This window comes from Mirounga angustirostris, unplaced genomic scaffold, assembly GCF_029215605.1.
Source record: "Mirounga angustirostris isolate CCGP_5_RB_7025 unplaced genomic scaffold, mMirAng1.0.hap1 SCAF_12, whole genome shotgun sequence".
NCBI classification, from domain to species: domain Eukaryota; kingdom Metazoa; phylum Chordata; class Mammalia; order Carnivora; family Phocidae; genus Mirounga; species Mirounga angustirostris.
In genome coordinates, this window is record NW_026991720.1 from 51,507,878 (window position 1) to 51,533,081 (window position 25,204).

At 38.2% G+C, this 25,204-nt stretch overlaps 2 protein-coding genes across 11 annotated transcripts in view; one reads left to right on the plus strand and one right to left on the minus strand.

Moving 5' to 3' along the window:
* Positions 1-1,900, minus strand: part of CCDC126 (coiled-coil domain containing 126) — a 104,130-nt gene extending 102,230 nt beyond the window's left edge. The window contains exon 1 of one of the 2 annotated variants that reach the window (XM_064575167.1): positions 1,767-1,900. Coding sequence is in view for 1 of the 2 variants with exons in the window: in XM_064575166.1 (XP_064431236.1) it covers positions 1,767-1,885 (119 nt within the window). In the remaining variant the exon portion in view is untranslated. The remainder of the gene's footprint in view (positions 1-1,766) is intronic. The other variant, XM_064575166.1, reaches the window with a different exon arrangement.
* Positions 1,253-23,728, plus strand: TRA2A (transformer 2 alpha homolog). 9 transcript variants are annotated; one of them, XM_045864564.3, is made up of 9 exons: positions 1,253-1,467; positions 1,990-2,079; positions 11,179-11,906; positions 15,472-15,637; positions 16,754-16,942; positions 20,462-20,577; positions 22,065-22,190; positions 22,523-22,590; positions 22,749-23,728. In XM_045864564.3, exons 4-9 carry the CDS (start codon positions 15,605-15,607, stop codon positions 22,757-22,759), a joined length of 543 nt encoding a protein of 180 aa, XP_045720520.1. In that variant the 5' UTR covers positions 1,253-1,467; positions 1,990-2,079; positions 11,179-11,906; positions 15,472-15,604; the 3' UTR covers positions 22,760-23,728. The 9 variants fall into 9 exon arrangements, with proteins under 9 accessions (XP_045720520.1, XP_054361231.1, XP_054361230.1 ...); XM_054505256.2 differs by having other exon boundaries at positions 11,773-11,906; XM_054505255.2 differs by having other exon boundaries at positions 1,990-2,057.
* The last annotated feature ends 1,476 nt before the right edge of the window (positions 23,729-25,204 follow it).

Consider the following 25,204-nt stretch of genomic DNA (forward strand, 5'->3'; position numbering starts at 1 on the left):
GATGGGGGATTGGTTAGCCCGGTGATGGGTATTAAGGAGGGCATGTACTACATGGAGCACTGGGTGCTATACGAAAACAATGGATCGTGGATCACCACATCAAAAACCAATGATGTATTGTATGGTGACTAACATAACATAAAAAAATTTTAAAAAATTTAAAATAAAAGATTTTATTTGTTTATTTGACAGAGAGAGACATAGCAAGAGAGGGAACACAAGCAGGGGGAATGGGAGCGGGAGAAGCAGGCCTCCCCCTGAGCGGGGAGCCCAATGCAGGCTGGATCCCAGGACCCTGGGATCATGACCTGAGCCAAAGGCAGACGCTTAACAACTGAGCCACCCAGGCGCCCAGGGAGCTAAGCATTTAAATGAGGGATGCCTGGGTGGCTCCGTTGGTTAAGCGTCTGCCTTTGGCTCAGGTCATGATCCCAGGGTCCTGGGATTGAGTCCCATATCATGCTCCTTACTCAGTAGGGACCCTGCTTCTCCCTCTGCCTGCCTCTCTCACTCTCTCTGACAAATAAATAAATAAAATATTTAAAATAAATAAATAAAAGGGGCACCTGGGTGGCTCAGTCAGTTAAGCGGCTGCCTTCGGCTGGGGTCATGATCCCAGGGTCCCAGGATGGAGCCCCACGTCGGGCTCCCTGCTCCGCGGAGAGCCTGCTTCTCCCTCTCCCTCTGCCTGCCGCTCTGCCTACTTGTGCTCTCTATCTCTCTGTCAAGTAAATAAATTTTAAAAATCTTTAAAAAAAATAAATTTTAAAAATGAAATTGATACAGTTGCCTCTGGGTGGAGGGACTGGAGATCGGAGTGAGGCAAGGAACTGTGACTTTTTATTATACATCCCCCTGTTCATGTGTTATGTTGATAGCATTATAAAGGGCAATGGTTGAAGAAAAGTAATAGACTGCTGAAAATACCCAAAAATAAGAACATATTAATTTTATATTTTATATGCTTCCAGTTTTTTCTGTTCCATCAGAATCCATTTGGAAAATATTTAAAGGGGCCAAGGTCAATAAAAGCTCATCTGGTTACTCAAGATCTTCAAAAAGAACTGACGTGTTAGAAAGGGGTCCTAAGTTTGGAGGTCACTCTGCTGGGGATTCTGTTGCAACGCGACGCGACTCCCAACATAGGTCACCCCCCTGCTAGGCCGGGACCACCACAAAGCCCGGCGAGAGGCGGGGCTAGTGACGTCGCAGAGACGTCCCGCCCCCTTACGTCGCGCACTGGGAGGCCAGAAGGTTTCTGGCGGGGCCGGCGCCATTTTGCCGGAGCCTGTGACCGAGTGGGAGTGGAGTGGAGCGGCCGTTGTTGCCGACTCTTTCCTCCTCCCCACGGTCCAGTCAGCGGTTGATTAGGCCATCGGCCCTCAAGCCGAAACTTGCCTCTTATTTAGTTCTGGGGAGCGCCTGGCCGACATGAGTGATGTAGAGGAGAACAACTTCGAGGGCAGAGTGAGTACAAAGCCGCGGGAGCCGTCTTCGGCGGCGGCCCGATGCTCGGGGTTTCACGGGGACGAGCGCGGTCGGGCGGGGTTGCGGGGAGTCCTGCGGGGGCCCGCGGGGAGCAGCCTCTGGAGCCATCGCGGTTGTTTCCTCACATGCCAAGATGGCTTCTGGGTTCCACTCGTTCCCCCAACACCGCGGATAACCCCTCTCCCCCTTTTCTGGAGACTGACTGCTACCTGGACTCCTGGGTCCGATTTCCCCCCGCAGTGCGCCCTCCCTTCTCCCCACCCCTGAGGCTTCCTTACCTCTGTTCCGAGGAGTGGGTCCCCGTCGCGGTGGGGCGGGAGGAGACGGCAGGGAGTTCCCCTCCGGCCGGATAGTGGTAGGTGCTTCCTGCGGTGGCATTTCTGGCGACCCCGAGCATCGTAGAGGGTCTCGGGGTCGAAACTGCGCGGGGCTGTTGTCCGGGCGGGGAGAAGCTGGCGTGGGACTAGCTGGGGCCTGTGTCTCCTTGGCTCTCTATTGCAGTGAGCGGCCGCGTCTCTGTTGGAACCGGCGGCGTTGCGTCTATAAAGGCGAAAGCCTTGAGGTTGAAGGTGGGACGAGCCTAATGAAGTGGTTAGTCAACGACCGCACCGACCCTTAAGCGTTCTTAAGACGAGAGCTGTGAGGGGAAAACTACGCAAGGAGTCCTTTTCCCTTAATGTCCCTTCTACTTTCTTTTCACTTCAAAATGAATGTGGAAATGCTAATAACGCCTGATTTTTCTAATTCCTTGATGTTGGGTTTTTTCTCTCTTTATATCTCAACTTCTGATGCTTTCCTTCCTGTGAGCTTTCATCTAAAAACCACTTCTTTACAGGTTTTTACGGTAAACAAAAAAATCTTAATCTTACGTAACTGAACAAATTTTGTGGCTCAGTATTTTAAAAATAGCTGGTCAGTTTTACACTATTCCGTAACTCAAAACGCTACCTGAAAATTGCAGACCCCCCTCCCATTTCCCTTCTCACCCCATCCCCCTACAGAGAGGGCTCAAGGATTTCCATTATTTGGGGTCAATGAATGTAAAGATCACAAAGATACGTTATCCTTAGCCTAGATGTATTAGAACATTGATAGTTTGAGTTCTACTTCCGAAGTTACCCTCAGTGGTAATTGGTGGAAGTGGGTTAGTGTGAAACCCTGGAAGGAGAATCCCCAGGCAGCGTGTTCTTGCTGTTGTGTTGGTATTCTCGTCACTAGGGGAAACGCATAAAAACACTTAAGGTGTGTGCTAGATGGAATGAATTTTGTCTTTTTTAGAAGCCCATAATATAAGTACTTGGAACCAGACAGTTAAATCAGAAGGTCAATTTAGGCTTTTGTTCTTTGTGAGGAAAAATTTAAATAGGTTAGAAACAAAACTACTTTTTAATGCCTTTAAGATTAGATTTTTAAAATAAAATCTCGATCACAGCTATAAGTGAGTAGTTGAACCTGCTTTATTCTTAGGATGAGATACTGATTGTCCCAACAAAACTTTTTAAAAATCTTGTAATAAAAACATTTGGTGGTAATTGTAAGCTGCTTGTTTTGATCATGTTAGGTAGTTATGGGAAGAAATTTTGCTATCCATTAATCTTTCTGTCCATTGATTTTAGTACAGAAATTTATTTTTTTGCTAATGTTTGTTTTGATTTGGTTTGTGGGAAAGTGAAGAGGACTACTATTTGGGACGTTGTTTTCCTTTAAGTTTTTACCAAGTCGAGGAATGGAACAAGTTCTAGGTAACTGTCACCTTACCCACCTGAGAAAGCCATGTATGTAAGATTCCCACCCAATTTTATGCTAAAATATATGTAGGCATTAACATTCTATGTTAATAGAAGGGTTCTCCATCCCCCCCTTACAGTGGTTACATTCATGACTATATTTTTGACACGTGATACCTAAGTGTATTTTAGTGTAAATGAACTCAACAGATTGAATAATGAATACGCCTACCCTTACCTGTTATATCTTTTTTTTTTCTTTTGTAGGTTGGGGTAATTGTCTTTTTGTAATTGGTTAAAGAATTAGAAGAATGCCAGAAGCTTTTCTGAGGGTGTACTTTTTCTTTTTTTAAATTGTTTCTTAAAACAATTTAATACTCACTAGTGCTTTTGGTTTTTAAACTACTTTGATTTCTTATCTGCTAACCACAAACCAGCAGTTTTTAAAAATTTTTATAGACTACAGTTGTGTTATCTTTGTATCTAAGTGTAATGACCATTTAGAGAGGCTCAAAACAGGATTTTCAAATGATGTTTTTGAGGTTTCATTGACAGGTCAGATTTCATTTGCTTTATCTCTGGAATAAATAGTACATATTAACCCTATCTTACTGTAAAGATACCTAGACTTAGAGGGTAATTTCCTAGAGACTGCAGAACACATCAAAGAAACAGGACTATTACTAATAGTTATTTTTTTTTAGCATTTTAGAATCTTACCACCCTCCCGCCAGATCTGTGACATATTTTCAGATGTACTACTTGTAATCATTTTGCAAGGATTGAAGTACTCATACCTTTGTAGAAATTAAATACTGAGGTCTAGAAGACCATGTAGCCAGGAATCAGATTTACAGGTCCCAGTCCATTGCTCATTGCATACATACACTATGCTGTATATATTTTGATTTAGTTTTTTAAAAAGCACGCTGTACTTCAGTGTCTCAGACACATTATATTAGTTTGCTAAAAACCGTTTATAGCAGCTTAATTTTCCGCTATGGATTAATGTTTCTTTCATTGTAGAGGACTGGAGTAAAAGAACGTTAGGAAAGAAAATATAATTGGCTGAATTTTGTAATAAGTAACCCTAATAGTTAACCCAATCAAAATTCGCTTCTGCCTGAGGTAAAACTGTTAAGCATCTGCTGCCTTTTTAGTAAAGGTTAGGTGTTCTTGAGGGAAAAAGAACTTGGAGTCTAATTTGAGATGACTGACAGCTCAAATCTGGGTAAAAGTAAGTATATAATCAAGTGTCCTGTGATAGAATTAATATGGAATTGAGAAAATGGAGCTGAGTAGTTTTGTGAGCTAGGGGAAAGGGAAAGCTTTATCTAATGTGTAAAACTCACATTGGATTTTATGGTTAGAGAATAGATTGTGTGGATATGACAATGCGGAGGTTGCTGGGGTAGTGAGAGGATAGATTTGACTAGATAGGCAGTCAGATAATGGAAGGTTTTTAATTCTAGGTATAGGGATTTGGACTTAATCCGGTATGCAGTAAGAAGACATGTATGGATTCTTAATTCTGGGAGTGGCATAATGAAAGGAATTTTAGCAAAGAACAGAAGGACTGGTACAAGAAGAGCAAGGCACACTTGACCTATTTAAGGAAGGAAATTATGAAAACTCTGGTCTAAACAGGACAGCAGTGGGATGTAAAGAATGAATGGATCAAGGGATCCAGGAGAAGAGGGGTCCCATTAAAATAAATAGGTTCATTAAAGCAGTTTGTTTGGGACATGTGTATCAACTTAAGTATTTTAATTGGAAATTTGGAGCTGAGAATGAGGCTGGCACTTGAGCTATGAATTTGCTTGTCATCTTCATAAAAAGAGTTGTTGGCTTCACACAGCTTCAACTAAGATTAGGATTTAGGCCTCAAAAAAATTGTAGTCTCCTTCATAGAAATTAAGGGAAATGGAAATTAAGCTTTTCTTACCATTTTACTTATCTTACCTTCTACCCCTAATTTATCTTTTTAACCAATTTTAGAAAAATGTTAAGCCCAATTTTTTCTCATACAGTGGCCCATTGTTTTTAATAGTGGTTAATGATTCTCATGTGGGGGTCCATCTTATAATTCCATAATTGTCTATGCTTTGTAGTACAGTTGAAGAGGAAAGATAATACTTGTCTCCTTTTCAGAGTTAATTCTGGCATCTTGAGTAGCTAGAATATTTTTAAAGGACTCCTAGTGTTCTCCTTCTTAATATATTAGATGGTTTGACTGGATGACAGAAGTGAAAAGCAAAGTACAAATTCCTCTGTACCTGTTTGGAATTAAAATGTGTGTTATTTTGTTAAAGAACAGCAGAAATGTGGGAAGCTTTTTTTCTTCCCTGAAACCTGATTTGTAATAATTGGGGTGATGCTTGTGCCATTCGAGACCCATTTTGGTGACTGGCTTAAAAAAAAACCTTAAACTTTGCTTTAAATTTTTCTGTTGATGAAACTTTAATAAATGTGAGAGTACAAGTGAGGTTTACCCTTTCCCTTCCTTTAAGAAAAAAAACAAAATCTTAAAAAAATTTAAATTAAAAAATAAAAAAATACAAATAAAACAATCTCTCTTTTACAGATAAGAATGTCAGGTCATCAGTTTAGCTTTTAAAAATACTTAGTTTCTTCAGCAATTTAATTTCATATATCTCATCAACCTATTACAAAGGGGTAAGACTTCCTTTCTCATGATACTGACAGTATTAAACCCAAGACATTAATGTCTTGGGTTTAGTTTATTAAAGTTAAGTGCTGTTATTTATCCAATTTTAATGCTTTTTTATTCCTCCTGTCATTTTTTTAAGCAAAGAATTTGTAAACTTAAGGAAACATTTTAATGCTCAAATTTTAATATTTGAGACTCTTTCACTGAAGCGTGCTAATTTGCTCAATTTAAGTAGAAGGTGGGATTTTTAAAAGCAATATAACTAATTGTGCTCCCAGTGCACCGATTTGTCATAGATGCTTAATGGTTTGTGCCATTCCTAAAATGAGCATAAAAAGTCCTGATATCTGAGATTTCAAAGGGATTTAAATATTTAGTAGGAGAGTCGTAAAAAAAAAAACAACAACAGATGAGCTTTGTTTATGGATTTATTTTTGTAAATGAACTGAAGTTATTTACCTATGGTATGTGTAGTGTAAACAAGTGTGAAATGGCCATGGATAATCAACATAATAATTTCCTAAAATCTTCCTGACAGTGTGAAAACCTTTTCTTTGATACTATCAATGGGTGCTCAGGCATCAACTAACTAACCCTGGGACCTTTGTAAAAGGTATATATTTGCATGCTAAATGAGTTAATACGGATTGTTATTTGTTCACCTGTGTAACAGATTTAGCAGGACAGAAGTGCAGGTGAGAAAACAGTAATGATCAGATGGGGAAAAGAATCACTAAACACTGTTTAAAAAAAAGTTGAGAGGGTAATAATGAAAGGAAAAGTGGTTTCCCCTCCCTCCTTTAGATTACTGTCAATATGTAGTTGTGTATAATCCTTATTATCTCATGATTTTCACCAAAAGTATAAGTGACTAGGGCTGCCTGACCAATCTGAAGTAGAAGTTATTTTTCTTAAACTAAGGGCCTGTAGTCTCTTACTCAAGATTCATAAATAGTCCCATGATATTAGAAGATGAGAACCTAAGTAGAAAATTCTATAACAGGTTCTTAGTAAACAATTTGTTTTTAGTTGTTATTTATTGGCTTTTAATATAGCTAAACTTTTTGGACATTACAATTGATCATGACATATAAGCTGGCTGGTTTATGAACCATACTAAAAATTTATACAAAAGATTATATAAATTTTTTTTTTTAAGATTTTATTTATTTATTTGAGAGAGAGAATGAGAGAGCACATGAGAGTGGGGAGGGTCAGAGGGAGAAGCAGACTCCCCGCCGAGCAGGGAGCCCCATGCAGGACTCGATCCAGGGACTCCAGGATCATGACCTGAGCCGAAGGCAGTCGCTTAACCAACTGAGCCACCCAGGCGCCCTAGATTATATAAATTTTACAGGTAATTTCACAGTTGTAGATAGTTTAAATTTGATAATATATGCAAATATATTAAGAGTCTCTTAATATATTTGGTACATAATATATTTGATAATATATAAATAAATTTGATAATAATATGCCAATTCCTATATAATTTCTTTAAGCATTTCCAAAATTATTCCAAACTTTAGAGAATGTAAAGACACAGTGTTAGAATCTGTGAGCCTTTTTAGATGGAAAGACTGCTTTAACCTCACTTAGAATGCAGCATGTAGGTATTTTCTTTTTTAAGGAATTGCTTTAATAGCAGTTATGGGTTAAGAGAGTGGAAGTATTTCTTTTATAAGTTTGAGAGTCCAAGAGAAGCAGCCTATCATACTCAAGAACTGCTATTTATGTAGACAAATTAAAGAATTGGATAAACAAAAGTTTCCCATAAGCTGCAAAGAATGAAGTTCTTAGTACAGTAAATATTATATTGTAGTAATTTAAGTACTCCTCCCCCCTTGGGACATAAAATTTACCTAAATGCACTAATATTTTTATGGAAATAGATCTCCAACTTTCATAAAGTAGTGGGAAAATATATTTTGAGAAAGTTTGTTTTAAAAGTTTATGCTATTACAGACTTGAATTTGTATAAACTTGGCACTATGACTTGGCATAGAATTTGCATTACCATAATATTAGAATGGGTTACAGTTTAGCATTTTTACGTTATGTGTTTATTTTAGTGGGCTTTAAGTACTAAGCATATGTGTTGTTGGAATTTTTTTCTTCCACCTATTATATGATACTAGCTGTATTAAAAAATAAAAGATTGCAATTGCTTACTGTAGGAATTGTTCATGTTCTGCAACAATGTGTGCATATGTTTAATAACCCTTCGCCTTGATTGAAGGAATAGTACGTGGTTGTTGTGGTTGTTTACAGTGTGTAAAATGCAGCTGTATTTTAACACAGATTGCTTGAATTGGATATACTGTGGTACTTTCAGAGTATTCATGGTTAGCTCTCTCTTTTTTATTTTTGGCTGTGTCCTCCAGCTTCCACCCGAGGTACCCTGATAATAAAGAATAGTTAGAAGAACAAAAACACACCGTTTAAGCAGGTTGTACTGTGAAAACTTTCTGCCTGGCTTCTGGTTTATAATAGGTAAGGTAGACTGGAAGCCTGTTTGATTGCTATTAAAAATGTGGATATAGTTTGGTTGAGTCAGTCTGCTCATTTCAACTAGACAGCATATTTTTAAATGGTTGTTGGATCCACATGCAGGTTACTGAGGAATTTGCAGAATTTCTTGATGGGACAGGTTTAAGAGTAGGTTAAGTATAGGGTAGTGAAACAGGACAGATAACGCCCCTTCTCAGTATTTTATTTTTCTGTTGCACTTTCAATTCAGTTTCCAAATTCTGAGTAGTTTTATGTGTTTCTTTGAAAAAAAAAAGTTGAAGTTATCATTTTGTAATGAAGACAAGTCAAAGGTAGAAAAGGATAATCTAGCATTTGTCCATAAAGGGCTTGTTGTACCTTGATATCTAATGCACAGTTTAGTGAAAATGGTACTTGGTACTAGGTTTTGAAAAATAAAGTTACTTAAATATGGCAAATATTTATATGACCATTTTTGCACGCATGAAGAGTTAACTACCAGTTCTTAGAATGGTGGGCCTTTTTTTTTTTTTTTTTTTGGTATTACAATAAAAATAATTCTGAAGAATTAAAAGTTTATTTTATGCTTTGTAGTTTATTCTTCAGGTTAAGTTTACTGACAGTTATTGATTAACCTTTTTAGATGTCTCCAAATTGTTTTTGGAGGTTAAAATGGTAATAACAACTTTGTAACTAGGTGTTACAAGGGAGTTAAGAGGTTTCTTAACCTTGAATGATTCCATGAAGAAATTTATGCAGATTCAGGTTTCTTTGGTATAAAAACTGAAGGATGGCAACAAAGGAGGTGTTAGGTATTTATGACACCTTAGATAATTAAAAAGCAAGACTTTTAAAAAAATCTATCCTAATATCTTTTGAAAAGATACTCTTGTATCTTAATGTTTTGTTACCAAACCAAAAGGAAATTTTCATTTTTTCCAATGAGTTTGCTATGCCAGAACTGAAATTTAAACTTTAAAATTTAGGATGTTACTAAGTTGCCTTTTTACATTAATTCCTAAGAAGTGGCAATTTTCAGCACTGTTGAATAATTTTCAACTGTTTATAAGGGAAGACTTGGACATCGAGTGTACACATATTTGGACCATAATATTTTTATCATGTACTGGAAAGTAAGCATTTAAGAATAAATCTTGGATTTTAATATAAGACTTGGATTTCTATACTTACAAAATTAAAGGTTTAACAGCGTCACAGAACGCAAAGCATTCTAAAATGTATGTATAACATGAGCCATGGTGATATTCATAGATACTGTTCCTCAACTGCTGTTAAACAGTAGCATAAACAAATATTATACCACAGGATCAGTTTTATAGAAGGGAAGGCCAAGAGAGAGGGGAAGATACTCTTTTCAGCTTAACTAGCCTGTGTGATTCTTCAGTTACAAGCAAATTAGCTATTACTTTTTTTTTAAGTACTGAATATGCTGCTTTTACAGTTTCAATGAATGAAAAAGCCTAAATTGCTGTGCCTGCTCCAGGCATTTGTCCAGGAATTTAGAGGGTATCAGAGATGTGGTGAAAGACTTATTGTAGGTAGCTAAATGGAAAAGGTTGATATTGAACAGAAAGGTAGCATATTTCAGTTTTGTTTGCATCTGAAAAATAAATAGGCCTAGGCCTAGAAGCATTAGTACAGTTCTTGATAAATAAGTCTTTTGGCATTAAACTGAAAGTAAAGGGAAAGTCTTAAGGAAGCTGTGTGGTAGGTAGTCTTGTGGCATAAATGAAAATTGGTGTGAAGTTGGGGTGATTATTTACACTAATAATCAAGGCTCAAATGGACAGAGAAACCAAACTGTCCGTCCTACTTTGGTCATAAGTGCCTCATATATCTGTGAAATTTAAAAAGTCTCTTAATCAGTTTTAAATCATTTGATTTGGAGGGTTCTGATTTATATCCAACTTTTTCAGAAGCCAGTTTTCTGATACAGGATATAGTCATTGAAGGAAGTATATGTATGCAGAACTGCATAAAATATGCAAAACTATGAATAAAATTGGTGGGATCAAAAAATAAAGACCATGGTACTAATTTTGTAACTTTTTGTACGTTTTGATACTTCATGGATAATATAGAATATTAAAATGGCACGGTTGCAAAATTACAAGTATTAGTAATTTACAAGCCAAAGGGGAAATTTTAAGAATTTCATGCTCTCTTTTCCCCTTAGTTTTTTCTTTATGTTGCTTTTACATTAGAACATATGTTTCTGATTAAGTTGGAGTTTGCAAAGATAGTGGTCAAACATACTTGGGAGAAGATGTTAGTAATTTCACTAATTTAATTTTTTTACTTCTTTGAACCTCAGCATGTGTCCTGTAATATGTGAGTTTAGGTAGGTGTATACAAATTTTAGCCTAGAATGCTTTGCTTTAACTGTACCTTGGTATCTTAGCATGGCTTAGTGAAAGCTTATTTTAAGATGACTAAGAATCTTCAAGTTATAAGCTAGGTGGGGCGGGGGTGGTTACAGTTAGATTTATGTTGGGTGTTAAGTATTTATATTAAAATTGTTCACGTTTTAGGAACTAGGATGAAACACGAAAGGGGAGGAGGGTGAAGAATATGGTAAAAACATTTAGAGAAATTCAGTAAATTCTCTTTGTTAGAAACTAGACTTGGACAATTTTAAAGATTATAAAATTGTTTTTTAATAAACTAGTTATTTGCACTTTACCTGCTGGCTTTTCCATTTGGTAGATAACATTCTGAACTCCAGCAGAGTTTTATAAACCCCACGTGCTTAAATATACTAAATGTTCTTTTTCCATTAAGGTTAATGTTCGTGAAGAAATTGAAGAGTTTTTTCCAAGAATGTGGAAGATAAATCAAGATAAAAGAAGGCTAATGAAAAGTATTAAAGATCAGAAAATTAAAATTGAATGGGGGAAAAAATTGAACAGAAGATTGGTCAGATAGAAGCACTTGAATATTTTTTTTTAAGGCTATTTTGAATTGTTTGAATTGGGGAAGAATACACGAAGTATGAAAAATGAAAAACTCAATGAAGAATGAAGAGAAGTAGAAAGCAAGAGTGAAGTAGAATTAAAAGAATCTGGAAGAATGAATGGGTCCTAGGTTAAGTAAATGTATGGTTTATGTTCCAGTGTCTGTATGATCAAGTTGTAGATGAATTTGCATGATTTCTTAGTTAATAGAGAATTGGTGATCTGGTTCAAGTAGGGAATTATTGAGGACAGTTAGCAGTATTAACAATGGGTTATTAATGAGCTGAAATTTTTTCTGGAGGGTGTTGCCTAACCATTTGTTTTTCAGGAGCAATCAATATAAATAATTACGGTACTTTAAATGTTAGGTGTTAGGCATCTACGTGACCAGTGCCATTTGTAATACTGTCTTCTTTGTTAGGAGTCTCGCTCTCAGTCAAAATCTCCAACGGGAACTCCTGCTCGTGTAAAATCGGAGAGCAGGTCAGGATCTCGTAGTCCATCAAGGGTTTCCAAACACTCAGAATCCCATTCTCGATCAAGATCAAAATCCAGGTAAGTATGCTTAAAATAATACTTAAGATGCTTTCTTTGGATTTTTCAGAGCAAGGTGGTTTTTACCAAGTCCTTTGTTTTTGCTGCATTTTGTATAGAAATTTCACAAAATCATGAAGTTTTTCTCAAAACGGGGGAGTTAGAAATGAATGTTCTGGGGGCACTTGGGTGGCACAGTCAGTTAAGCATCCAACTCTCGGTTTCAGCTCAGGTCATGATCTCATAGTCTTAAGATTGAGCCCTGCATCAGGCTCTGCCCGCAGGAGGGAGTCTGCTTCTCTTCCTCTCCCACTTATGCTTGTGTGCATGCACTCTGTCTCTTTCTCCCCCCCTAAAATAAATAAATGAATCTTAAAAAAAAAAAAAAAAAAGGAAAAAGAAAAGAAATGAATGTTCTAGATAAAGATTTGATTTTCTAGATAAAGATTTAGATAAGGCAGAGTCGAGTCATTTCTTAGCTCAGTTAACCTATCTAAGCTAGCTATTAATATAAATTAAATGTGTTGATTGATTTAAATGTACTTGGCAATGGGGATTGGAGTTTGATTTTATTTATTTGTGCAACAAAAATGTAATTTTCTCTGTTGGAGACTTGGCATGTAATTTAGTGCAGAGAAGGTTGATGTATCTATGTTGTACTAATTATCGGAATGATTTGAGAAGCTTTTTCAAGATTGACATTCCAGCTACATCCTTTACCTGAAGATTGTGACTCAGTAGGTTCAGGGTGGAACTCTGGCCAGATATAGTTGGGGCAGGGAGTGGGGGAGTCTCTGGATGATTCAGAAGCCTCTGCCACTATCATTTCTACTGAAAACAAAAACACTAGTGAACCACTACAAAGTTCACTGTATCAGATGTCCCACGTGTACAGGGGTGGGTGAAAGAAAGTTTAAAAACAATTTGGACAGGTAATTCAGTAAGTCATAATTTCTTGATTAGAGGCACAATTTGTATAGAGTTTACTTGCCAATGGAGCATGAGACCGAAGAATTGGTTAAAGGACTGTACTTTTCTTGAGTCCACAGCTATGTCTTTATCGTATCCAGAATCCAACTTGATTTACTAACCACTCTAATTAAATCTACATGTCCAGAGTAGCACTGTGTAGAATTTGGGTGTGCAGACAGAAATGAGCATATTTGCATTTTAGGATCTTTGCATTTGCTGCTCTCAGCCTAGAATTCTCTTCCCTCAGATACTCAGTTACTTGATTTATTCTCTGCCTGAGCGTCACTTGAGAATATTTCTTTATTCCCTTACTCTTAATCTTTTTTTTAAGATTTTATTTATTTATTTGACAGAGACACAATGAGAGAGGGAACACAAGCAGGGGGAGTGGGAGAGGGAAAAGCAGGCTTCCCGCTGAACAGGGAACCTGATGTGGGGGCTTGATCCCAGGACCCTGGGACCATGACCTGAGCCGAAGGCAGACGCTTAACGACTGAGCCACCCAGGCGCCCCTCCCTTACTCTTAATTTTTTTTCATAAGACTTACCACTATCTGATTTAGAGGAAAGTTAGGCAGTCCTGAAGGGTTTTTGATTAATGTCTCATTTTTCATTACTATTTAAAAATAACAATTGATGGGGCCCCTGGGTGGCTCAGTAGTTAAGTGTCTTCCTTCAGCTCAGATCATGATCCCAGGGCCTGGGATCGAGTCCCGCATCGGGCTCCCTGCTCCTCGGGAAGCCTGCTTCTCCATCTCCCACTCCCCCTGCTTGTGTTCCCTCTCTCGCTGTGTCTCTTTCTGTCAAATAAATAAAATCTTAAAAAAAAAAAAAAAAAAAATCTTTAAAAAAAACCCAATTGATATGTTAAATGACAGGTTTTCTTGTTAATGTTTATCTTTTACATGGAGGCTATAAATTAGTGCTAAGGAAAATGGAAAGTATCTAAAAGTATCCTAAATCTGCTAGGAACCACATCTCCATGTCTTGCCAAGGAACCTTTGCTCTTGCTATTCCTAAAACACTTTTCCCCTGTCTACCTAGTAAAATTTATGTCTCCCAGGTTTATTGTTAGCCTTCTTTGTTTTGAATAATCTTCCCTCATTAGTTTGATTCCCTTCACCCATGTGCTATCTTTTTAAACTTTCTGGCCCTTAGCATGTATAACATTAAGCATACAAGTTATTTTGTAAGACTGTGATCACTACTAGGGTGCCTGGGTGGCTCGATTGGTTAAGCATCCAACTCTTTTTAAAGATTTTATTTATTCATTCGAGACACAGAGATAGAGCACGAGCAGGGGGAGAGGCAGAGGGAGAAACAGGCTCCCCGCTGAGCCAGGAGCCGGACGTGGGGTCGATCCCAGGACCCTGGGATCATGACCCAAGCTGAAGGCAGACACTTAACCATCTGAGACACCCAGGTGCCCCAGCATCCAACTCTTGATCTCAGGGTCGTGAGTTCAAGCCCCATATTTAAAAAAAAAAAAAAAAGACTGATCACTTCTGATCTGGGTGTTTATTAAGGATGGGTCACATGAATAGTAAATAAATTGTTGCATTAAGGGGCGCTTGAGTGGCTCAGTTGGTTAAGCGTCTGCCTTCAGCTCAGGTCATGATCTCAGGGTCCTGGGATAGAGCCCCACGTTGGGCTTTCCACTCAGCCCACATCTCCTTCTGCCTCTCCCCCCTCTTCTGCTCTTCTTTCTCTCTCAAATAAATAAATAAAATCTTTTTTTAAAAAAAAGAAAGAAATCGTTGCATTCAGTGGCAAAGAGAATCAGAGTGACTGGAAATAGAGATAGATGACCCAGGGAATCAGCAGTGGAGGATGTGAGGTACAGTGGGAAGCTTGAATAAATGAAGACTATTACATGGGCATTTAGGTTGAATTAATTTAGCAGATGCTAGATTGCAGTGGGCTAAAGAAAGATTAGAAAGGAAATGGTATTTAACAGTGAAGGGAATATAGAACTATATTGAGAAGATGGTAAGAATCAAAGGATTTTACTGTGGTGGTAATGGTAGTTGGTGGTTTGTGTTGTCTTTGTTGTAAGATACACATAAAATTTACAATCTTAATCATTTTTAAGTGTACAGTTCACTGGTAGTAAATACATTAACATTGTGCAGCCATCATCACCATCTGTCCCCAGAGCTGTTTTCATCTTGTAAAACTGAAACTCTATACTCATTAAAACAGTGGCTCCTTGTTCTCCCCTCCTCCCAGCCCCTGGCAACCATTTTACTCTCCGTATGATTTTGACTACCCTAAGAACCTCATATAAGTGTAATCACAGTATTTGTCTTTTTGGAGACTGACTTGTTTCACTTAACAAAATGTCTTCTTCCAGTTTCATCCGTGTCGCAGAATATTACAGGATTTCTTTAGTGCTAGTTTGTTTTTTCTTTTTAAAGAAGGTAGAATTGTAACATGCTTGTAATGTAAAGTGAACAGAGTATAAAAGGGATAGACTGAGAACATGTTGTAGTGATTAAGAGAACAAGAGGAAGAATATTCTTTCCTCAGAAGGAAACTCTGGGATACATGTATATAGATCCTTGGCATTAGCCATCTTGTTTCAGTATTTTTACCTAAATGTATTTCTCTCAAAGGTCGAGGTCGAGGAGGCATTCTCATAGACGTTACACTCGATCCAGATCCCATTCTCACTCTCATAGGAGACGATCTCGAAGTAGGTCATATACACCAGAATACCGGCGTCGAAGAAGCCGAAGTCATTCTCCAATGTCTAACCGGAGAAGACATACAGGCAGCAGGGTATGTGGTTTTTAAAAATTAATGAAAACTTATTTTGTCTTTATGTGTTTAGTCAGAGCATAATATCTTGCTTTCATGAGACTAGACCATTGTTTTAAAGTGGTACTCCAGGGGCACCTGGCTGGCTCAGTCAGTGGAGCATGTGACTCTAGATCTCAGGGTTGTGTATTCAAGTTCCTCATTGGGTATAGAGATTACTTAGGAAATAAAAAATAAAGTGGTACTCCAGAAACATCCTTAAGCATATGAATATTGTTTATATACATTTAAATATATTTTCTTGACTTTTGAGTAGTTAAAAGAGATGAAATTTGGGGGAAAAATACATGTTCTAAGAATTAAAATGAAAAGTATAAACTGAGTTGAGAATATTGAGAAGAAAAAGTTTTGGTGGGGATTGGGGGAAGCTGGCAAAGAAATAACATGTAGTAATAATGACAGCTAACACATGGAGCACTGTGCAGCTTTTCAATACATTTAATGGATAAGAGTTTTGGATATGTGACACTGAGGTTTGGTTTTTGGCTAACTGGCAGAGCCCAGGTTTCAGCCAGGCTGCTTGACTCTTAAAGTTCCTGTGCTTAACTGCTGTGCTGTGTTGTGCTTTTCCCCCGTGTGATACTGAGTTATTTAACTGTGATAGAGTCTGCTATTTAATGATATTTTGGAATCTGTACATAGATTTTCAAATCTGGATAGTGGGAAGTTTGAAGGAAATACCCTTGGTAAGAATGAAAATGGAGGAAAGTCTAATCAGCAATTACAGATAAAGTCATTTTAAGTACAAATCTGTAAGCTAGAAAACATTTGAATAAACACAAATATGGCTTTAAACTACGGTAGATTCTTAGGATACATTCTTAAAATTGCTGGGCTAGAAAGTAGGGATGTTTTTATTCGGGCTAAGGTGGAAGTATACTCCAAAGAAGGTCTGAGTGTACTGTGAACTGTAAAATACAACTCATCCGGCTTTTTTCCTCTTAAATTCTTCTTTCCCAAGTGACTTGAAACAGTATAGTCTTTGTGTATTAGATGAAGTATTCTAAGCAAAGTATTTCTGTGTGTACTTTTATTTCAGTTTGGAGCTTGAAATTAAATCACATCTTCATTTAACAGGCAAATCCAGATCCCAACACTTGTCTTGGAGTGTTTGGCCTCAGTTTATACACAACTGAGAGAGATCTTCGTGAAGTATTTTCTCGATACGGACCATTGAGTGGTGTCAATGTGGTTTATGATCAGCGAACTGGACGATCACGAGGATTTGCTTTTGTTTATTTTGAAAGAATAGATGACTCAAAGGAGGTAATTTTGTTTTTATAATTATTTTTCAATATGAAATTTTTCTGATATGCATGATTATATGCTAAAAGTTGACTAATAGTCTCCCAGTTCCATAAGCTGTTCTCTTTCATTCCCTAACCTGAGTTTGGTTCAAGCTCTTCCTTTCGGGGGCACCTTGGTGGCTCAGTCAGTTAAGCATCTGCCTTTGGCTCAGTTCATGATCCCAGGGTCCTGGGATCGAGCCCCATGTCAGGTGCCTTGCTCAGTGGGGAGCCTGCTTCTCCCTCTCCCTGCCACTTCCCCTGCTTGTGCGTGCTCTTTCTCTCTGTCAAATAAATAAGTAAAATCTTTTTTTTTTAAGATTTTATTTATTTGAGAGATTGTGAAAGAGAGCAGGAACAGGGAGGAGAGGAAGAAGCAGGCTCTCCACTGAGCAGGGAACCTGACATGGGGCTCGATCCCAGGACCCTGAGATCATAACCTGAGCTGAAGGCAGACACTTAACCGACTAAGCCACCCAGGAGCCCCTAAATAAAATTTAAAAAAACAACAAACAACTCTTCTTTCATTGTTACAATTGGAAATTACCAGTTCACTTTCCAGCTAATATTTTCTGGGATAGGCATATCCTGATTGAAATCTGGCTTTGTAAAGTGAGGTAATTTGTGTTTGAGTTAATGGAAAAAGTAGTAAGTATATAAATGTTCTCTTTTGACTTAATTAATGTTATATTCTAAGCAGATGATTAAACTAATTTTTTAGAAATTACATGATACTTTGCGGCTCCCACCTAGCTCAGTTGGTGGAGTATGTTCCTCTTGATCTCAGGGTTGTGAGTTCAAGCCCCATATTGGGTGTAGAGATTACTTAAAAATAAAATTAAAAAGAAATTTTGTTCTTTAATCTGTTTAATTTTGTGTGGAGTTAGCTTCCCATGTATAGATACAGAGCTTTGTTTTTCTATTTTCATATTCATCTGTCATTCTGTTCTATAATTAAAATATAATACATAGAATTGGGGTTTTTTTTTTGTTTTTTTTTTTTTTAAGGTTTTATTTGAGAGCATGGGGTGGGATAAGGGGAAAAAGAGAGAGAATCTCAAGCAGACTCTCTGCTGAGCCCCATGTGGGGCTCCATATCACAACCCTGAGATCGTGACCTGAGCCAAAATCAAGAGTCGGACACTTAACTGACCGAGCTACCCAAGCGCCCCTGAAGCTGTGCTACTCTAATGTATTAGATATTGGATTATAAAGGGAGCAGTAGGCTTGCTTTCTCTATACTAATAGTTCATAGTGATTGGGTTAGAAAATTCCATTTAAGGAATTTGAAGCCCATTGTTAAAGTTTTATCAAACCCTTTTTGGGGCACTGGGTGGCTCAGTTGGTTAAAAATCTGAGTCTTGATCTCAGCTCAGGTCTTGATCTCAGGGTCATGAATTCAAGCCCCATATTGGGTCTCCACTACTTCAAGAAGTAAGTGTTGTTGTTTTAATCAAACCTTAATAAATGGCGGGGCACCTGGCTGGCTCAGTTGGTAGAGCATGCAACTCTTGATTTCAGGGTCATGAGTTAGACCCCCACATTGGGTGCAGAGCTTACTTAAAAAAAACAAAAACAAACTTAATAAATGGCAAATGTATCATTTTACATGTGATAGTAGTTGGACACAGGTCATTGCTCTATGCATCAACAGCATTTGCGACATAAACAGTCATAATAAAAGTTAGATGCTATCTGGGACACCTGGGTGGCTCAGTTGTTAAGCTTCTGCCTTCAGCTCAGATCATGATCCTGCTCAGCAGGGGAATCTGCTTCTCCCTCTCCCTCTGCTTGTGTGCTCTCTCTCTTGCTCGCTCTCAAATAAAATCTTTAAAAAAGAATGAATGAATGAATAAATAAAGTTAGCATATCTTTCAAAATTGGTAGATGTTAGTGGCATCTAGTGGATGGAGGCCAGGAATGATGCCAAACCTCTTACAATGCACAGGATAGCCACCCACAATATAGAATTAGCAGGGCGCCTGGGTGGCTCAGTTGGTTAAGCGACTGCCTTCGGCTCAGGTCATGATCCTGGAGTCACAGGATCGAGTCCCGCATCGGGCTCCCTGCTCGGCAGGGGGTCTGCTTCTCCTTCTGACACTCTTCCCTCTCGTGCACTCTGTCTCTCATTCTCTCTCTCTCAAATAAATAAATAAAATCTTTTTTTTTTTTTAAAGATTTTATTTATTTATTTGAGAGAGAGAATGAGAGAGAGAGAGCATGAGAGGGGGAGGGTCAGAGGGAGAAGCAGACTCCCCGCCGAGCAGGGAGCCCGATGCGGGACTCGATCCAGGGACTCCAGGATCATGACCTGAGCCGAAGGCAGTCGCTTAACCAACTGAGCCACCCAGGCGCCCAATAAATAAAATCTTTAATATATATATATAATTAGTCCAAAAATATTAATAGTATGGAGGTTGAAAAACCCCAGATAATTCTAACAAAATAACACTCCAGGTTGTAAGTCATTTATGTAATAGACATTCTAATCAGCATTCTCTTTTTATTTATTTATTTATTTATTTATTTATTTATTTGAGAGAGAGAGAGAGAGTGTGTGCGGGCATGAGCTGGGGGCAGGCAGAGGGAGAGAGAAAAATCTTAAGTAGGCTCCATGCCCAGGGCAGAGCCCAACGTGGAGCTTGATCCCACAACCCCGAGATCATGACCTGAGTCAAAATCAAGGGTTGGGACACTCAACCCACTGAGCCACCCAGGCGCCCCTCTATAATGTTTTGATCTGTCAAGTATTATTATGACTCTTCTTTGGTTACACATTTGTGATTTGCTTATTTCTGTTCTCAAGAGATAAAGGTATAAATTTTAAAAATACTAAGATATCTGACCTTAAGTAAAAGTTGTGAAGTATAAAATAATATCACAATTAAGATTTTTTTTTAATATGAAATTTGTCCTAACTCTTGATTCCTCCCGTAACCACCCTGCCAGGGTTATTTCTTTATACAATAAAATGAAAGTGGCAATTTTACTTTAGTTCCATGGAACTTGCAAATTTGGAAAAGTAGTTGGAATTACTATCCCATTTATTGGTATTAGTGCTGAAGGGCAGAGTGATAGGGAATGTGAGTTCAGATACAAAGACAGGAGCACTTGTTGGCAGGTTTAGAAGTTCTTTTATATTTGGAGTTCACTAGGTGGCGGTGTGTTACCTAAGGAATAGTTTTTGGCTAACCTAGACTTGTCAGCTGAATTGCAATTTCTGCTTGGAGTTGCCTAGACTTGAGTTGCCCAGCTTGGATGGTTCTTTCTCAATATCTGCCCCCAGTCTTCCAGCAGATGTGTACATAAGAAAACTCAGTGCCATTGACATGCATATAGCAAGGATTCATATGTAAAATCCTGGCCCCTGTTGTTTGGGAAAGAAGTTTAGAGAATTTTAATTTAAATTTCAAATGGAAAAGTGTTAAATTTGTTGCAGTTTTAGTAGTTTCTCATTAGTGAATTATGCATGACTTTCTGTGCCTATTCTCCTTTAAAGGCTATGGAAAGGGCAAATGGAATGGAGCTGGATGGTAGAAGAATTCGAGTGGATTATTCTATTACCAAGAGAGCTCACACACCTACACCCGGCATCTACATGGGCCGACCAACTCAGTAAGATTTCAAGTTTTTTAAGCTAAACTAAGAGCCAGAAATTCACCAGAAATGTATGCAAACTTTGGATTAATCAAAAGATAAAATGATTTTTTTTCCTGTAATTAGAATTGAAAGTTATTTAATTTGTGTATATTCTTACATCTGTTTGAGGAGAGGGACGAATTAAAACCATCAAAGTCATTCCTGGCTCTTTCCTTGGTGCCGTACAAATAGAAAAAGTATTAAATACTAGAAAATAGTGTATGCTTTTAAGTTTTTTTTTTTTTTTTAAGATTTTATTTATTTATTTGACAGACACAGCAAGAGGGAACACAAACAGGAGGAGTGGGAGAGGGAGAAGCAGGGCTTCCCACCGATCAGGGAGCCCGATGCAAGGCTCGATCCCAGGACCCTGGGATCATGACCTGAGCTGAAGGCAGACGCTTAACCGACTGAGCCACCCAGGCACCCCTTAAGTATTTTCTTTCTATTCTTATGTGACTTTGGAAGACTTGTGGATAGGGAAGAGTTTTACTGATACTGGTGTGTATTTTTTTTTTTTTAAGCCAGTTTTCACATCGTACAGAAAATAGAGGCTTTTACAAAATTTTTTTTTTTTTTAATATAAAACAACTGAAGAAAGTTCTTAAAAGTGAAAGAAGGAGGGGCGCCTGGGTGGCTCATTCGTTGGGGGCATCTGCCTTCAGCTCAGGTCATGATCCCAGGGTCCTGGGATCATGCCCCACATCGGGCTCTCTGCTCAGCGGGAAGCCTGCTTCTCCCTCTCGCACTGCCCCTGCTTGTGTTCCCTCTCAAGCTGTGTCTCTGTCAAATAAATAAAACCTTACAAAAAAAAAAAGTGAAAGAGGAATATAGGCTTTCAATTACTTTGAAACCTTACTGGGGAAAATGTAGAGTTTGGTAAGGAAAGCCTACAAAAAAAAACTAAAGTGAAAATAGTGTCCCTGTGATTAGGAGTTGGGAAAAACTACAGGAGAAAGTGCTCAGAGTTTAAATTTGCTGCCAAAGATTTAAAAGCCAGACCTTGAAATTATTTTAGGGCCAGACCTCAGCGTAAGGTAGTTAATTCTTTCTGCTGTTCAGGGTCAGTTAACCTTTTTAAATTCTTGATGTTTATTAATTGTTTTTGAATTAATCATAAGGACTTAAATCTTAGCATTTTGGTGCTGTTTCCCGGCACAGTACTTCATTTCAGCTTGTTGAAAAGAAAAGGTCCTGCTGATTTGGGTAGTGCATTAATAAAAACAGTTTATAGTTTGAGAGTTTTGTGAAATCATTCCTGGTTATTTATGTAACAGATAGGAAACCGAAGCAAAATAATACCATGGGAGTCAGCAAAGTGAGACACATGGCGGTCACTGACATGAAAAGGGTTGTTCTTTCTCCCTTATCTTCCCACCTCCCTCCATTTTAGTTAAGTACCGATTGGTATTAAATGATACTGGAAAATCTCATTGATGTAAAATTTTTACATTCTTCTATAGTAGTGGCGGTGGCGGTGGTGGAGGTGGTGGTGGAGGTGGAGGCGGTGGCCGGCGTCGAGACTCTTACTATGATAGAGGATATGATCGTGGGTATGACAGATATGAAGACTATGATTACCGGTACAGGTAATGTTTTAATTTGTAATTTCTGTTCTAAATTAGATGATAGTTATATTATTTGGCACTTTTAATTTATGTTTCATACGTATTAATAAAAATATTTAAAATAGATGATGGTTTCTTGAGAAAGTAGAGGGAGATGATTTTCTCAAGATTGAGAACAAAGGTTAATTATCTGTATTTGCCAGTATTTTGTTGTACCCGTATGCTTGCTGTTCTAGTATTAATTGGCACACAGAGAATGTAATAGTATTTGAATGATGGAGAATTTTTATTTTCACTTGCTTCAGTGGAGTGATTATGTGGTATGCCAATTTTTTATCTTTTATTTCCTACAGAAGAAGATCACCTTCTCCTTACTATAGTCGGTACAGGTCACGATCGAGATCTCGTTCCTACAGCCCAAGTACGTATACTTTTACTTTTGTAGCATTAAGAACCTTTCCTAATCAGTGGTTAATTTTAGAAAATTAGGGTATAGAGATTGTTGATAGTTGGACAAATAATAGGCAAGTCAAACTATAATTGTCATTTTGACTTTTGTGTTTTTTTGCTCTCTTTCAGGACGCTATTGATATACAGAATGGTTGCAGATGAGGACATCTTTTTCTCTGTGTGTGTGTGTGTGTGTGTGTGTGTTGATTTGGGGTTTGTTTGTTTTGGTTTTGGTTTGGTTTTTTTGTTTAATTCTGGATTTCCCCAAGCTTCTAATCCTTCTTACTTCTTAAAAAAAAACCCTTTAAAAAAATCTTCGGTTTATTCACCATCTACACTATGTCAGTTGTATTTCTGTTTCCACCCCTTTTAGTATGCTCTTAAAGATATAATTGTTGTCATTTGAGTAAGCATCTTAAGTAAAAAAAGGAACTCCCAGTGTTAGGCTTTGTAAATGATTTTTTTCTTTTTTCTTTTTTTTTTTAACTTTTTTTCTTTTTTTGCTTTGCTTTGTTTTTACAGAAAATTAACTCCTGGCTAATCAAATGAGGAAAGAAATGATCTTTTTAAAGCTTCTTTTGTGTTAGATATTGTATTAGATATTGTACTAGGGACCTCCATTTATGACAGACTCCTTTTTTAACTTTCTTTTGGGGAAGGTAGTAACACATAAAGTAGTTCAGTCATGTCAAGTTTGTCTGGGGTGGCGTGGAGCAGTCAGATAGTTGAGTGTAGAAAGTTTGAAGCTATAGAAGAAAACACTTGGTCATTTCTTTTGAAGAACGAAATTTTTGAACCCTAAAAATTACATCATTTTTTTAGAGATGAAAAGCTTGTGGACTCCTACAAAATATGTTGTATTTAAAATACATCTGTTAAAACTTAAAGTGTGATTTTTGTGTTGAATTTATTGAAATTTAAGTATTCCCTTAATCAGTGAAGGACAACTCTTATTATTTATTACTTAGAGCAATTATATACTTTCCTGTTAGAAATTTTGGTATTGGGACAATGGTTAAGCAGGCTATTATTGTATAGTATAGAGTCCTTAAAAGATACGTGTGAGGAAAAGTAGTCTCCTTTCAAATAAAAGTTAATTTCTTTGAAAATGGGATTGTCTCTTTATTATGGTAGAATGGGAAAAAATACATAACTGGATTGATTTGGGAACCCGTCCTTTTCCTGACATTTTTGCTTATACCCAATAGTGTAATTGTTTCTCTTCCTCTTTAAAAATCCTTGTTTTGAGGCGCCTGGGTGGCTCATTTGGTTATGTTACCTGTCTTTGGCTTGGGCCCTGGTCCCAGGGTGCTGGGATTGAGCCCTGCCCACATCGGGCTCCCTGATCACTGGGGAGTCTTCTCCCTCTCCCTCTGCCCCTCTCCCATGCTCACGTGCTCTCTCTCAAATAAAATCTTAAAAAAAAAAAAATCATTGTTCTTCCCTTTTCTTTTTCTTTTCTAAGATTTTATTTATTTGAGAGAGATAACACAAGCAGGGGGAGTGGCAGGGAGAGGGAGAAGCAGGCTCCCCGCCGAGCACAGAGCCCGGCACAGGGCTTGATCCCAGGGTCCTGGGATCATGACCTGAGTTGAAGGCAGATGCTCAACCAACTGAGCCACCCAGGCGCCCCTTTCCCTCCCTTTTTCGGTCATCTTAGTTGTCAATATTGAGAATGTTCAGTACCAAGCACTGTGGTGAAGGAAAGATGAATAATACAGTTTATGTCTTTAAGAAGCCCACCCTAATAGAAAACATACTCAGACAACTCTAATGTAAGGTGAGGGTGTTTTAGTAAAGAGGTGGATTATCTTTCGGGTGACTTCTATAAAAAGGTGTAGGAGTGAGAGCTCCTTTGTTTTCTTCCTCAAAGCAACGGGCATAGAATTAAATTATTATAATCTATGTAATAGACTGATGGGATCTATGAGATTGAAGTGCCTCAGGTATCTTTGTTTTTTATTTATTTTTAAAGATACTTATTTAGGGCGCCTGGGTGGCTCAGTTGGTTGAGCGACTGCCTTCGGCTCAGGTCATGATCCTGGAGTCCCAGGATCGAGTCCCACATTGGGCTCCCTGCTCGGCGGGGGGTTGGCTTCTCCCTCTGACTCTCTTCCCTCTCGTGCTCTCTGTCTCTCATTCTCTCTCTCTCTCAAATAAACAAATAAAATCTTAAAAAAAAATAAAAAATAAAAATACTTATTTAGAGAGTGGGGTGAGGGGCCAAGGGAGAGGGAGGAGAGAATCTCAAGCAGACTCCTCACTGATGGCTCAGTTTCACGAGCCTGAGATCATGACCTGAGCCGAAATCAAGAGTGTGATGCTTAACCGACCGAGCTACCCAGGCGCCCCATATTTTTTATTTTTATTTTTTAAAGATTTTATTTCTGGGGCACCTGGGTGGCTCAGCCAGTTAAGCGTCTCCCTTTGGCTCAGGTCATGATCCCAGGGTCTTGGGATCAGGGCTCGAGCTCCGTGCTCAGTGGGGAACCTGCTTCTCCCTCTGTCACTCCCCCTGCTTGTGCACTCTCTGTCAAATAAAATCTTTAAAAAGGAGGGCGCCTGGGTGGCTCAGTTGGTTGGGT